Source organism: Aulonocara sp. 'chitande type north' Nkhata Bay, linkage group LG22 (genome assembly GCF_057382095.1).
Source record: "Aulonocara sp. 'chitande type north' Nkhata Bay isolate Kocher_YH1m ecotype deep benthic linkage group LG22, A_spYH_male_GT1.1, whole genome shotgun sequence".
Lineage (NCBI taxonomy): Eukaryota > Metazoa > Chordata > Actinopteri > Cichliformes > Cichlidae > Aulonocara > Aulonocara sp. 'chitande type north' Nkhata Bay.
The window spans coordinates 19,976,797-19,991,498 of record NC_141364.1 but is presented as its reverse complement, the minus strand read 5'-3'; the positions used below and the strand labels follow the sequence as shown (position 1 = coordinate 19,991,498).

The 14,702-nt window shown below is 42.6% G+C and overlaps 1 protein-coding gene across 36 annotated transcripts in view; it reads right to left on the bottom strand.

Annotated features, from left to right (window-relative positions):
* Positions 1-14,702, bottom strand: part of clasp2 (cytoplasmic linker associated protein 2) — a 67,488-nt gene that overhangs the window by 14,740 nt on the left and 38,046 nt on the right. For 8 of the 36 annotated variants that reach the window (XM_086279866.1, XM_086279869.1, XM_086279865.1 and 5 more), the window contains 20 exons: positions 12,219-12,292; positions 12,028-12,120; positions 11,758-11,903; positions 11,516-11,651; positions 11,368-11,438; positions 11,191-11,250; positions 10,954-11,031; positions 10,576-10,743; positions 9,212-9,252; positions 8,645-8,797; positions 7,994-8,017; positions 7,606-7,623; positions 6,598-6,699; positions 6,367-6,393; positions 5,457-5,483; positions 3,591-3,764; positions 3,311-3,355; positions 1,444-1,551; positions 1,076-1,138; positions 375-481 (listed from right to left, as the gene is read on the bottom strand). In XM_086279866.1, coding sequence (XP_086135992.1) covers positions 375-481; positions 1,076-1,138; positions 1,444-1,551; positions 3,311-3,355; positions 3,591-3,764; positions 5,457-5,483; positions 6,367-6,393; positions 6,598-6,699; positions 7,606-7,623; positions 7,994-8,017; positions 8,645-8,797; positions 9,212-9,252; positions 10,576-10,743; positions 10,954-11,031; positions 11,191-11,250; positions 11,368-11,438; positions 11,516-11,651; positions 11,758-11,903; positions 12,028-12,120; positions 12,219-12,292 — 1,715 coding nt within the window. The remainder of the gene's footprint in view (positions 1-374; positions 482-1,075; positions 1,139-1,443; positions 1,552-3,310; positions 3,356-3,590; positions 3,765-5,456; positions 5,484-6,366; positions 6,394-6,597; positions 6,700-7,605; positions 7,624-7,993; positions 8,018-8,644; positions 8,798-9,211; positions 9,253-10,575; positions 10,744-10,953; positions 11,032-11,190; positions 11,251-11,367; positions 11,439-11,515; positions 11,652-11,757; positions 11,904-12,027; positions 12,121-12,218; positions 12,293-14,702) is intronic. The other 28 variants (XM_086279902.1, XM_086279867.1, XM_086279901.1 and 25 more) reach the window with 22 other exon arrangements.

Below are 14,702 nucleotides of genomic sequence, written 5' to 3'. Positions count from 1 at the left end.
ACAAAGGCATTTAAAACCATTAATTACATTTTTCAATAATGGATCATGTCACTTAACCTGGTGTGACCTTTCATCATGCATTAAGAACACTGCACGTTATACTTCAAATAGAAAGTGAAAAACAAACAGTAAATAAATAGTGTTAACAAAAAGATCAGGCCTAGCATAACAGATTTATGGTGTTTCTCAACAACAATGCTCCATCTGGTGGCAGATGGCTGCATAACATTTAGGACAATAATTTACGGCACTGGGCATCAATTAAAATGTCAAACAATTAGATTAAACGGCTAGTAAGTCTAGTACCGACTAGTCACAACGGCTATGATTAGTTAGTTGTGCACAATGCTGTGTTAGAATTTGAGTTTCCATACCAGTGCATCTGCGAGAGCCTCTTCTACATCTGAACCAGTGTTCAGGACCCTCATAGCGCTGACTGAAGAAGAGAGACGGCTTGACTGACTGATTCCAAAACCTGATCCTGCAGACAGAGAGAGGAAGGATGGACAGAAAGATAGCAGAATAAATACATTAGCAAAACTTCAGATTAAAACAAGTTCGCACACACTCAGCACTCGTCCACAAATGATGTCATTCTCCTGATCATCCATTCGCTAACGTTCACACAACTCACACACGCGTGGCACTTTCCCACGAGACAACCCTGTAAGTTGATGCGATGATGCGTTAGGTGACATTGCAGATGGCACTTGGGGGTAAAAAAAGCATGATTGACATAAAACGCAGGAGAGCATGTTGACGTCCCTGTGGAGGAGGGACGCAGCTAAATAAAGAAGACAAAGAGACACTGATAAAACCAGCAGAATGGTTATAAACTGGCAACTGAAAGGGCGGAAACATGCGATTCCACTGGAGAGCCCGACATCCTGGAGCAGAACGTAAAAAAACAAAACAAATCAAAAATCAACTGATGGACGACGAAAGAAATGGGCTGGTAAAATGTGGGAGATGATGAACTGCAACTAAAAGAGAACAAAAAAAGAAAACGCAGAGAGAAAATCAAGTCAAGTGGTTGGGTGGGTGAGGGACGGAGAAAGATGTACTCAGCCTTCACCTGCAGCCCCAAAAGCATCAGGTGTGTGAAGAGCTCCGGTGGAGCGAGAGTAGCTCCGCGTTGCTGCAACCAAGATTAAAACACACACACACATACAAACACACAGAGTTTAGGATTGACAACTAAGACCACACAAACTCACACTTATCGAGTAGTGCATGAGAATAGAAAGAAAGACTGAAAAACATAAAGGTGTTATTTCTCTACTTTCCTGACGCATGCGTGTTTGAGACTTTTTTTTTCAGATACTGGATTCAATTTTAATCTAAAAATCTAAGAGCTAAGAGTAAAGCTTCAATACAGTCAGACTCTTTTCCTCGGATATCCTACTAATTCCTCTCGGGTATCTGTCTGCTGCTGCTACTCACCAAGAGGTGTGAAGGAGCGTACGGGGCTGGTGTCCCGGCTGCTCTCTCTGCTGGCCTCTCTGCTGCAGCCCTGACTCATACTGGGCCGCGGGATACGACTGCCCCGAGCTAACGCCACCCAGGTAACAACCACGGAGTGCAGACAGAAAAGAAAACGGAAAAAGGGAAAGGGGAGAAAAAGTACACATAAAGAAAGACATGAGCAGTGACAAAGAAGTCAAAGAGGAAGGCACGTACATAAAGACATAAATAAGACAGAATAAGAACAGGTGACAAACTGACAAAAACAAGAAAAATGTGAGCACAGGTTTTTTTTCCCCCCTCTGATGTTTAAGAAACCATCTTAGAGGTGTGAGCGCATATCTATCAGCTAATCTACTGGTATTATTTACTGGTATCACACCCTCAAGAGTCTAAAATCTTCCAGTTGTTTCCTTTAACAGAATAAAAAATTCTAAATCTTAACACTGAAAGAAAACCCAAATTTGTCTTTAAAACATGAATGATTTGTTAGTTTCAGAGTTTATGACTTACATGTAAACAAATAATTGAAATTTCTGCACATTTAGTTTCTTCTATTCATCTAATAGTTCTTATTAACTGATTTTCACCTTCAGAGATGTCTGATACACACAGGTGCTCAATGTGTCTGTTTTTCTCACACACAAAGACAAACGGACAGAAAAAGTGATTGAGAAAGAGATGCAGCAATCAAGCGGGTGGCTGAGGGAAAGGGCTGTGTTTCATTCAGCAGCACTGCAACTTCGCTGTTCATTGCTCCGTTCATCAGCTTCAGCATCCAGCTAGCAAATCAGAATTAATCACGGGCTACCAACGGTCTACCGAGCAGAGATGAAGCGTCGCTGATCCTGTGTGAAGCTTTCTTCAACCAGCCACTAAAACAGGTTAGTAAGGAGAGGGGGAAGGTATGACTCGTAATCCGTGAACATGTGCTGATCACAGGCACCCATCACCATAACGACACAGCCAAGACAGACAAGTTAGAACGATGGAATCTATGAAGCTGAGGCAGCGACTGATGATGGGAGAGACGGACTGTGACGGCAGCAGTGATCGAGGAATTTTTTTTAAAATCATGGATTCCGGGTCGGGGATGAGTTCCTGCCCCAAGTGGAGGAGTTCAAGTATCTCGGGGTCTTGTTCGCGAGTGATGGGAGAAGGGAGCTGGAGATCGACAGACGGATTGGGGCTGCGGCTGCAGTAATGCGGACACTGCACCGGTCAGTCGTGGTGAAGAGGGAGCTGAGTGTAAAAGCGAAGCTCTCAATTTACCGGTCGATCTACGTCCCTACCCTCACCTATGGCCACGAGCTGTGGGTAGTGACCGAAAGAACGAGATCGCGGATACAAGCGGCGGAAATGAGCTTCCTCCGAAGGGTGGCTGGCCTCTCCCTTAGAGATAGGGTGAGAAGTTCGGCCATCCGGGAGGGGCTTAGAGTAGAGCAGCTGCTGCTCCACATCGAAAGGAGCCAGCTGAGGTGGTTCGGGCATCTGGCAAGGATGCCCCCTGGGCGCCTCCTGGGCGAGGTGTTCCAGGCATGTCCCACCGGGAGGAGGCCCCGGGGCAGACCCAGGACACGCTGGAGAGATTATATCTCTCGGCTGGCCTGGGAACGCCTTGGTATTCCCCCGGACAAGCTGGAGGAGGTGGCTGGGGAGAGGGAGGTCTGGACCTCTTTGCTTAGGCTGCTACCCCCGCGACCCGACCTCGGATAAGCGGATGAAGATGGATGGATGGATGGATAGAAATGGTGTAAGGAGATGGAGGTTAAAGTGAGGATGAGAATAGGCACATTGAGGTGGATTGATGGGTAGCACAAGGGTCCAGTCGAGGTCGAAGCCTTACCTCCTCTGCTTGCTCCGTTGTAGATGGAACTAATGCTAGAAGGAGCTACGAGACAGAAGCAACAAGGACAGAGAAAAAGGAGAGGAGCAGAGGAAGAAAAGGAGGACAGGGAGCAGGAGGGAAAAAGGCAAATTTAGATCCATGTATACAGCGAATCACAGAGACTGGTCATCTGAGTTTGATGGCACAAAATATCACCCAACACTTGAGCAGTTTCTAAAGCAGGCACAGCTAATTTATAGAAAGACAGTATTAGTTCAAAGCACGTTAATGCACTCACCCACAGACAGGCGGGTGGGTGATGAGTCTCTGGAGCAGCCCTGGCTGCGGGGGATGCGGCTGCGTCTGTGTCCATCCCCGGTGGATCCAGCCAGCACCCTGTGAGCCCCGGTGCTCATGGTGCTCAGGGTCGTGCTCGTCAGCACGCGACCAGGGGAGCCGCTCCGACTACCAGCTTCAGAGAGACATAGATTAACATAGATTATCCGTGGTGCATGGGACATTTATTAAAAAAAGCTGTAGTGACACCACCCCTCTATAACGTGACAACTTCATTAAAACAAAAAAGAAAAGAAAAAAAGAAGTGATCAGTTTCTTATACCAACAACTGGCAAAGGTAGTTGGTAGTTTTTCAAGCACATGTTGGCATTTTATGTATATCAAAAATACACATCACTAGGGAAGGATTGCTGGAGCCAGCAGAGCTACAGTGAGTTCAAATTCTTTCAAATTCATTAAAAAAAAAAAAAAAGGGCAACTCATAGGTAACTGTCATTACTGGATTGTAATTTTGAATTTGGATTGAATTTAAATTGAATAACAGTCTCAATTTCTCTTCCCGAGGCATCCGATCTCCCAAAGCTAAGGCCACAGTGTGTTTCTTTTTACAGTGGGTCATTTTGCTATAAACTAGAAGACAAACAGTCCAGCAGGAGAAGCTCTGCAGTGCTGGAAATGTGAAAACAGATGCTTGGGAAACAAGCTCCAGTGCTCAAGACTTGAAACCGACCTTAAAGAGGACCTATTATGCTCATGTCCAGCTGTGCAATGTTTTGTTTTTAAATCCTGAATTGTGTGGCTTTGGTGCTGCCTTCAGTTCATCCCCTGTTGGAATCAAGCAGTTTTATTTGCTTCTTCAACTTTATTCTGACTGGCTGCCCCTCACAAACAAAAGGTTTGACCACCAGCTTAGATGTCATAGAGATCCAAAAGGAGTTGGAAAAAAAATTCTGCTCAGTATTTGGAGCAGCCTAAAGCCTGAGCTTTTGGCTTACAGGAACAACTCAGAAGCTGACCTCAGTAATTCAAACTTAGGCCATGTTCGATGTGAGCACCCACCATCACAGCAGATTAGACAATGACAGAAAGCAGGAAAAGCATAACAGGTCCCTTTTAAATTGATCTCTTTAAGACTAAAAATGAGCAGGCAGACCAGAGTCTCTCTTCTTTCTCTCAATGAGAGACAAAAGCTAATCTAAATGCACACACACACACACACACACACACAATCACATAACCTACTGAACTATGTGCTAACACCTTGTGACGCATAACTAAATAAAATGGATCTAAATGACAAAACTGTGTTTAAGTTGTTTTTTGTGAAAATATGATTACTGCACAAAGAGTTTTGATATCCAGTAGCTGATAAAAGATGTTATAAGTAATGATCAACTCACGCTGTCTGACAATTTCTTAGCTTGGATTTGTTTAAGTGCCAATAACCCCCCAAAACCCCAAAAAACAAAAAAACAAAAAAACCCAAACAAACTAGTGATAAGATGGTGAAAGAAAGGTTATTGAAACCAAACATAAGCTACAAAACTGTGAGAATTACTAGCTTGGAATCTAATGATGTGGTTACAGAGGGAAAAAAAAAAAAAAAAAAAGAGTGACTTTCGACTTTTCATTGTGTAACACATAGAAATGCAGAAACATGAGGCTCCCAAAGCAGTGTATTTCACATGGTAACAGCATAGCCATGTTATAAGTCTGTGACTACAAATCCCAGCATGCCTAAGCCAGTGTGGGTGAGACTCTCAGTGACCTTTCTGCGTGCACGTGAAGATAGTGAGGTTTGGGAAACAGAGGAAAGAAAGTACAGCTAAAGAGAGCGGGGTAAAAATAAGTAGCGTTGTAATCTTACCACCGACAGGGGTAGCAGACTGAGATCCTGAGCCATTAAGCCCATTGGTTGGGAAGAAAGGGGGAAAAGCAGAGGTGAGGGGGAAGGAACAGCAGATTAAATCAGATGAATTATGGGTGTTAGCGCAAAAGAAGTGTCATGGGAGTTAAAAAAAATAAGAGTACGAAGAGAGAGGATCCTGGTGGTCCATACCAAGAATGAAGGCAAAGCTGAAGCACTATGTTGAAATAATTCCATTAATTAAAGAGAAAACAAGTACTGAAATGTAGCTGAAGCAAACACACACACACTTAACCAGCCGCAGATGACAGACTTGGGAAAGCAGTGCATGTTGGGACAACTCACATAGCATATGTAAAAAAAAACAAAACCTGTTTAACAATGAGGGAAAAATGGTTTAAAGTAAATATACTGAGCCATACCCTCACACACTCACGGAAAGCTTTCCAACCCTCTTAACTCCGATTTGGTCCTCAATCTAAATATCCAGATTTAACTGTTGCACTGGTTTGTGGCCCAATCACTGTCTGATTTTAAACTGGTCTCCAAGATGGCCCGAAGCAGCATATCAGCAGTTAATGTCTTGGAGAGCAGGTACACACGCAAAAAACACACACACAGCTGCCTAATGTGCTGCAATATAAGAATAGCCCAGAGGCTTGTGTCTCGTATTTTTAATAACCTGAATAAAAGCCAGAGCCAGGCTGGAGAAGCGGAAATGTACTGTTCACCACACCATCCTCAGTGATGAAACACAGCATGCAGAAGAAACACACACACACACACACACCCATACGCACACGCTCTCCTGTTTACACAAAACACCCTGATCAGAATGAGAGCGGGTGGGTCACCATTCCCACTGTGATACAGAGATAGACAGGCACACTCTGACACACGGACAGAATACCTGGTGTGCAATCGGATTCGTCGGAACCTGAAGGCACAAAAACATTCACATGGAGCTTATCGTCACCGTGGAGGCAACAAGTTAAGAAACTCCACAAACAAAAGTTGAGGAACCGCAAATACTTCTACAAGCTCACTCTCTCATCATTTCTCCTGTTTTACCCAGACTGTTTCACTCACAGCTGGCTTTAAATTATGCTCTGTGTTTTGGCTGCTGCGAGGAGGTACGTACGTTGCGACTGGGACACCATCTTGGTGCGGCTGCGTCCTCTCGAGTCCACCTGACTCGACACGGTGCTGGCAGTAGACAAAGGCTGCTTGGTACGCACACGACCTGCATGCAAGTAGAAGCACAACCATTAAAAACAACCCCCAAAACAGACCTGCATTTTACACACTAATGAAACTACTCGCACACAGTTTGCAGCTGAATGAAGCCCAGAAACTAAAAAGCACTAGAGCTGATGAAAAGCCACTAATACTGAAAGTTGCTAAAGACTGGACCCTAAACTCAACATTCACATTCAGCCAGGTGCAAACACAGATGAATACAACAGGGATGCTTCAGTGGATTAGAAACCCGTCTCAGAAAAGAAATCCCTGAAAATAACCAGTTAAGTATTTGATAAGGTATTTTATTATAGACTAAAATGATTTAATGATTAAAAGGGAATTTAAGGGAATAATCCATTAATCTCCCACCAACCAATTACTTTTAGAACCCACTTTATAATAGCATTCACATGTCCAAACTCAGTGGTTAAAGGGGACCCATCATGCTCGTTTTCAAATCCATATTCTTTTGTTTTATCTCATTTCATACTCCGTTTATACTCTTTCTGAAACAAGCTGCCTTAGCTCCACCCCTTTCAAGTTTGAAGTTACCATATTTGGGATAACATATAGAGCCAAGAGAAGGAAAGAAAATCTGAACATTTACAGGATGCTGAAGCTTGAGTTGTTGGCTCACAGGGGTTACTTGCACATATGCTGACCCTCACTAATTCAAACTAAAACCATGTTTAAAAGAAGCATCTACCATAGTAGCAGTAAAAATAACACAGGAATATATCAGAGAGCATAATAGATCCCCTTTAAGCAAAGTCACTTTTCTTGTTTATTATTATTATAAAATTGATCAAACACATAATTGTTGGATCCAAAAAGACTAAAATCAAAATTTCCATCTAGAACATCCCTACAAATATGCACACAAACATCCACCTAACCACAGTCTTACCATTGTCTGATTTGGTTCCTATAGACAGACAAAAAAGGAGCATGTTTTAAGTATCACAGTTCACCTTTTGTGTGCAATATTCAAGCAGCACATCCTTATACTATCCTATAAAACCTCAACAGCTGAATGATACAGTTTAATGTGAGTACAGATGGTTAGAAAATTGCCATATTTAAAATAAGATTCAGCTTTAGTAAAGCAGAAGATGATTTTAGATGTGTTAATATTTGATCTATGCTTCTGTGAACAGCGCAGTAATAGAAATGAGGTTTTGAAGTTGACAGCAGGGGGCGCTGTGGCCACACACTGTCACAACTGAGTTAACATGGACTGCATGGAGTGAGGAAAGGGAAAAGAGCAGAGAAGAAGTGGAGTGAGATGATCTTACCATCCGTTTTATCAGCGGCATCATCTTTAGTAGCAAAGAGAAAGAGGGGGAGGGAAAAAAAAGGAGACCAATGACAGGAAAACCCCCCAAAAATAAAATGAAAAAAATTTTTTTTTTTACAGAAATTATACAAAGGGAAAAGGGAAAACGAATAATGTGAATAATAAATGTGAAAAGAAAGTTGAAAATAAGAAAAATAGAAAAAGATGAAATACAAGAAAAACAGGAGAAGAAAGGAGCACAGTGTGAATTAGTCACATAACATCTGTTTATCTGAGAACCGTGCAGATGTAGGGATCGACATCGAAAATGTAGAGACAAACTGACACAGAGGACAATATCCGTATAGAGAGCATGCATAGAGTATATCTACACACAAGCACACGAACAGGCAAATGAGCAGGCAGCAGGAGAGGAGTCAGTGTAAGCGCTAAAGTGTTTGGGTCTGGACGTCCATCCTTCTGTTATGCAGATGAGTCAAGCTTTTATACAAGATGACGTACTTCTTACTTCAACCTGTCAGAAACTTTAAAAAACTTCCTCTGTACTGATCTGACGAGACTCTTTATAGTCTGACTTCCAGCTGATCACATGCTGACCTACATCTCCACTGTCTGAATAAGCATCTAACTTGACTGGCAGAGCCCTTACCCAGTGAGGAGTAGGACCCCGGGGGCAGACGGCCCGCTCCCCCGGTTTGTCTGACGTGCCGGTATTTAGCAACTGCTGCTGCATTAACATCCACGTCGCTACGGGAACGCTGCAGGGAGGTCGATGACACCCCACCCTTTGAACCCGCAGGGACTGACAGGACAGGAGGATCGTGTTGGAGAAAGGGTGGGAGGTGATGGGATATATATATATATATACACACACACACACACACACACCACAAACACATGCATGCACAATACTATACAAACACAATATCGATACCATACAGAAAAAACAAAATTGGGCAGACAAGTATACGCATGTGTACGCGCACATGTGTGTTGTAAGATAAAAACATAACAGGATGTGATTGCTCATGGGAGGAGACAGGCTGATGTAAATGAGAATGAAGGGAGATGGTTTTTATAGGAGCTGATGTTTGCCTCAGTGTGTGTGTGTGTGTGTGTGTGTGTGTGTGTGTGTGTGTGTGTGTGTGTGTGTGTGTGTGCAGGAGAATATGTGTTGAAGAAGGCTTGTGCGTGTGTGTACATGTGCTCGACTCACCTCGCCCCGGTGCTGCTGACCATTTAGAAGTCAGAGGCCGACTGAAGAAAAAAAAAAAAGAAGAAAAAAAAAGGGAGAAAAGTAGGTCAGTATATAACAACGCAGTGAGTAGGTCTTAATCATGATCAATATACATTTTTACTGATGTGTGGAATTGAATAAAACAGCTTTCTCAAGCATTGTTAAAACTCCAACACTAAAAACACTAAAGATTAAATGACATTGGACACAAAACAGACAAATATCCATTTTTCTCATGAAACAATTACACAAGATCTGGGTACCTCTGCAATAAAAGCTTTTTATAACTCTTTATTTTTTATTATCAAATGTTTCTGTCACATAGATATAGGTGTGTATGTCATGTATACATGGGGTAGCTGTGACTCAGAGTGACTCCGACTGTGAATGTGTGAGCGAAAGGGTGAAATAAGACATGGTTGTATAAAGCATTTTGAGTAGAAAAGTGCTAATATAACAGTTTAAAAGTTTGCCTTGACCTTTAGTTAGCACTGTGCCATCGCAGATCTGAGACTATAAATAATATATTAATTTAATATCAACAGCAATCAACAAGATGTAGTGCAACAGGAAACAATACAAAGAGGAAAATGACAACCTTCTAGGAACTGCTCAAATTTAACATAAGAGTGAAATGCAGTGTAGATGAATAGTTTCAGGTTGCTAGGATTGCAGAGAACAAATCATGGTCAAACAATTGTATATTTAAAGGGGGCAGAAAATAACTTTCACATCTATATTTTCACTCTTAGACACTACTAGAGCAGCTTTGCATGATTCACTATTCAAAATAATGCTCATTTAAACATAATTTATACTGAGCTTTGGTGCAGCCCCTTAATTCATCCACTGCATGAAAGAAGGTGTTGTAGCTTCTCTCACTTCAAGCCGCCTTTGAGCAAAGCAAACAGGATCCTAAAACACACATTCGACCCCTGACGCGACCGAATCACCCTCCTGCCAACAGTGATGCATCACAGAAGGAGCCACTGTTTCACCAGACTTGGAAGCAGTTTTTTTCCTCAGGCTTTGAGTCTACTGAACTCATTCTCAACACATCTCCATGAAAAACAGTGACCTTGTGTTTCATTGGTTATATGAATGGGCACGCTGCTTTAATTCAGGATTAAAGACAGATAAGATAAAAAAATAAGTAGAGGAAAAATAAGCGTATGTGTGACAGATGTCAGAAAGATGTCATCTATGTATCTGACAAAGATGTGTAAGATAGGAAATCAAAGTCAAAATCACTTCTATAATCAGTGTCATCATTAAAAGAAGACTTAAAGTAAACATGCAGGACTGAAGTTATCTATGGAGGGACGGTGCAGTGCGTTCATTACTTGAGGCTCTCTTGAGATGAAGATGAGGAGCGGTCACTCTGGGGAAGTGAGGCCACGCTGCCAGAGCTCTTCAGGCAGGACTGGAGGGTCCTTTGGTATGAAGGCTCTAAGGAGTTGTAAAGAGCTTCAGCTTCTGCTGGAAAATGGTTCCTCAGACCCCAGTAAGCCCTGAAAGAGACAGAAGAGCAGACGAAAACAGAGGCAGAGATGAAGACAAAAAGAGAAATGTACGAGGGAGGATAAAAGTTGGTTTATGAAGGGGGGTGGATGGAGCAAAAGTGAAGAATCTGGGGGATTCATAAAGGAAAAAGAGGGTGGTGAGGAATTTACCACCATTTTTCTCCCCACATAATGTGTTTTTCGGTATGTCTGTCTTACTTGCGAGCCTCCACTCTGGCCTCTGAGTCGGCATCTCGAAGTCCTTTTTTGATGCTCTCAACCAGGACTGCAGTGTGTCTGAAACAATAACACAAACGGACGCACAAAGAGTGAACCAGCCAGTCTGAAACACATCTGGAAAGCACATTAATAGGAATCCGACACGGCGATGCTTTTGCATTTATGAAGTCAGTATGACCATCACAGCTTTCCTCTGAAAAACTGATGAGTGCTCACCTTTCTAGTGAGTGGGTCTGCCATTCCTGTAGCAGAAGGTCCAAGAAATCATAACAGCGCCTAAAGAAAACACACGAAAAACAATGTCACATAACAACATCTCCAAATGTATTTTATGTTCAGCTGGTGCTAAGCTTCTTATTGTGGTGTTGACATGAGGGCCTTTGCTAATCTCACCTTCTTACTGCTACAGACTTGGATGTGCAGTTACTGGTTATCAGGGGGATGAGTCTAGGAACGTGGGTGTGCTGCAGAGAGGACAAGCAGCACTGAGCAAAAGTACACCGCAAAAGTACTGATTTAATTACGTGTTTATAAAACTCACCCGTATGATGATTCGGATAGCAGAGACACCAGAGGTGGCCATGACTTTGGCACAGTTGGGAATGAGGTTAAACAGGACGGGAACGATGGCTTCCGCTCCGTGGTCAAATTTATTCCCCAGCACTGATGAGAGGTGGCTGTAAGGAGACACCGGAGAATGCTCAGATGATGAAACCAAACATGAGCCTTCAAGCTCGTGCTGCAGTGCGATTGTGTTTGCTATATATATTTCTCAACACTCACGCCACAGTGATACAGGCCTCTCGGACCACTTGTGAGCGCAGGTCTTTAGCGGACAGTTTGAAAGCTCCATCTAGTAGTCGTAGGTGCTGGTAGAAGCAGTCGTAGCTGGCCGCGCCTGCCACTAGCAGGGAGCGAATCTTCTTAAGCTGTTAAAGAGGTTAAAAAAAAAGAAAGAAATAGGGAAAACAAACAATAACATATATTATTCATTACATTTTACTGACCTAACTTCAAAATTATTTTCTGAAACTTGGTACTGGATTTACTGACAGCGTTGGCTCTCTGGTCCCAGTCGTGTTTGTCATCAGAGCAAATCTCACGGATCTTATTCAGGTTGTCATCAAGATCTCTTGTTGAGTAGATCTGCAACACAATGACAATCTGGTTTTTAAATGCCTGTATTAGTAAATGATGAAATTAATGGGTGGATGCATTTTATTATATTTTGTGTGAGTTTGTACCTGGACAGTAGGGACATCTGTAAAGGCTTTTATGAAATCCTCTTCATCAACTGCCCCCGCACTTTCCTTGGACACTGGGAAGAAAAGAAAATCAGAACAGAGTTGATTAAAATGCAAGTGTGTGTTCATTTAAATTATAATACATCCATATTTAATCATCCATGAGTCCACAACCCTAAGGCCAAAAACACCTTGGAAATAATGGATGGAGGGACATGCAGAAGAAATACTAGAAACTCCCACGCCTAGTCACTAGGTCTTTTTTCTGTTTTGTTTTTTTTTCCCCCCCCTTTAAAACACCCCCCCCCCCCCCCACCCCCACACACACACACACACACACACACACACACACACACCACTGTGAGCAGACTCTGTTTCTAATGGACTTCCTGGCAGTAATGGGAATGTAAATCATCTCTCTCTCGGGGGTGTGGACCACACCTCCTATAACTCCTACAGTGGGGAGGCAGGGACAAGTCAGAAATAACAGACAAGGGAGGAAGAGACAAAAGGAAAAAGAGCCAAGGAAGGAGCTGAGAGTAATGCTGGAAAATAATATGAAAACCATGAGATTAGAGCTGCTACTCAGGCTAGCCAATCATGGAGCACAAACATGGAAGGTAGAAAAGCATATCTTCCTCTTTTCCTCCGGGCTGGCTTGGATATCAAGCTGCACCACAACGACATGTTATGTCAAAACTCTACATGGCCCTTAGAGATCTTGGAAAAATTGATGCAGCCGGCTGGCTAGCTCTAGCCAATATCCCCTGTCTGTCACGGATGCAGCCTGATCATGAAAGCCACCTACCAGAACACCAACACCATTTCCAATTAGTTTTATTGCAGGGCATGCTGTCAGAGTGAGCAGTTATAGAAGCAATAAAGCATATTGTCATTTGTGTAAACAGACCTGGGAGATCATAATGTGGAAATATGAGTATTTAAAAAAAAAAAAAAGGTGCCGCTTTGATTGAAGGCTTGACTTAAAGCAGCCATCTTGACCTTTTACAGAACCAAGAATGAGACGCCTGTTCTTTACTGATACAGGATTTATCTAATACTGCAACTTACTATCACACCATCTTTCTTCTTTCTGTCTGAGTGTTGCTTTCGTGGTGTGCGAGTGTGTGTGGGCGTACTGCCGTCTAAATCCAAATTCACACAAAAATTGACAGATTCCCATAAAAATGGATAAACGGAAAAGCAAAGCACCAGAAATGCTCCCGACTGAGATGTGTTTTCATCGAAAGTGCTTCAGTTGCTTTAATCACTCACTGGGTCTCATGTTGAGAACAGATACGATTCTGTTTTAATTAATGTGTGTTTCTATCCAGGGTCATTCCTCAAACGGTAACTATAATCAGAAAACACTTCTCTGTTGGATTATTGCTTCTGTTACTCTACGTCACAGACATGCTTGAGTTTTTCAAAGTGCGATACTGATACTCAACATTCTGAACAATTTTGGCTTGTTGAAACACTTAGATTTGGGGATTGGGTGCCTGGTCTTTCATGAAATGACCCTGCGTCATTGCAGCACTAAAGTGATCAGTGTGCTAAGGCTTTCAAAACGCAGAAGTCTTGTTGCTTGCTGCTGTGCCAACTACCAGAGCTGCCACTGCTCTGCTAACGTGTTGCTGATGCCACAACTTCTGTGTGAGAAAATCGCAAATATGAGCCAAAAGTCACGATAGGCCTCTCCCTCCCTACTGCATTGAACTTAACAAGGTACAGGTTTTTGAGCTGTAGCCCTGTGTGTGCAAAAAATACTTGTAATGCACTTTATTTAGCTTCTCGCAGTCAATCCATAATCAATAAGGCTGGAATGATCTAAGAGGGAAGAGATCACAATCTTGTTTTTCCATGCAGCAGAGCAATGCATTCAGACTACCAGTGTATGTGTGGATGTGTGCGCCTGTGTGTGACACAGATAGAGTAACAGGCAGCATGTTCATAAAAGCTTCCTACTGAAATAATAAACGACGGGAAAAATCGATACATGCAAACAGGGCCCAAATATAACACTCCAACCAGCCGCACCAGAACGGAGAGCTGACAGAACAGGAGGCAGCAGAGAAGGATTCAAATCATTTCAAAAAGCAGATCATCTGAAGGTCTGAGTAAACTACAGATATGAGACAAATCAGAGAGGAGAGACAGATTTCAGAGGACATACAGGGGTGTCTCTTACTGCACCCTGTGGCATGCTTACTCATGTCTTTTGCTTCTTGTAATAGCTGTCAAAGTCACTGTCCTTATCCTGTTAACAACAATTCTATACCTTTACTGACAGTCTACATCCAATCAGGCATCCAAAACAAACTAAAATTGACCAACAATGAATTATGAGGACAGTAAAGGTCATTTTCCCCCCTCAGACAAGAAGTAAAATTCGTTATTTACATTGTTTTATATACTGTAACACCAAAGCTAAGAGAGAACGCATATGTGGACCGTGCTCATTTCACAGCTCACAAAATACAG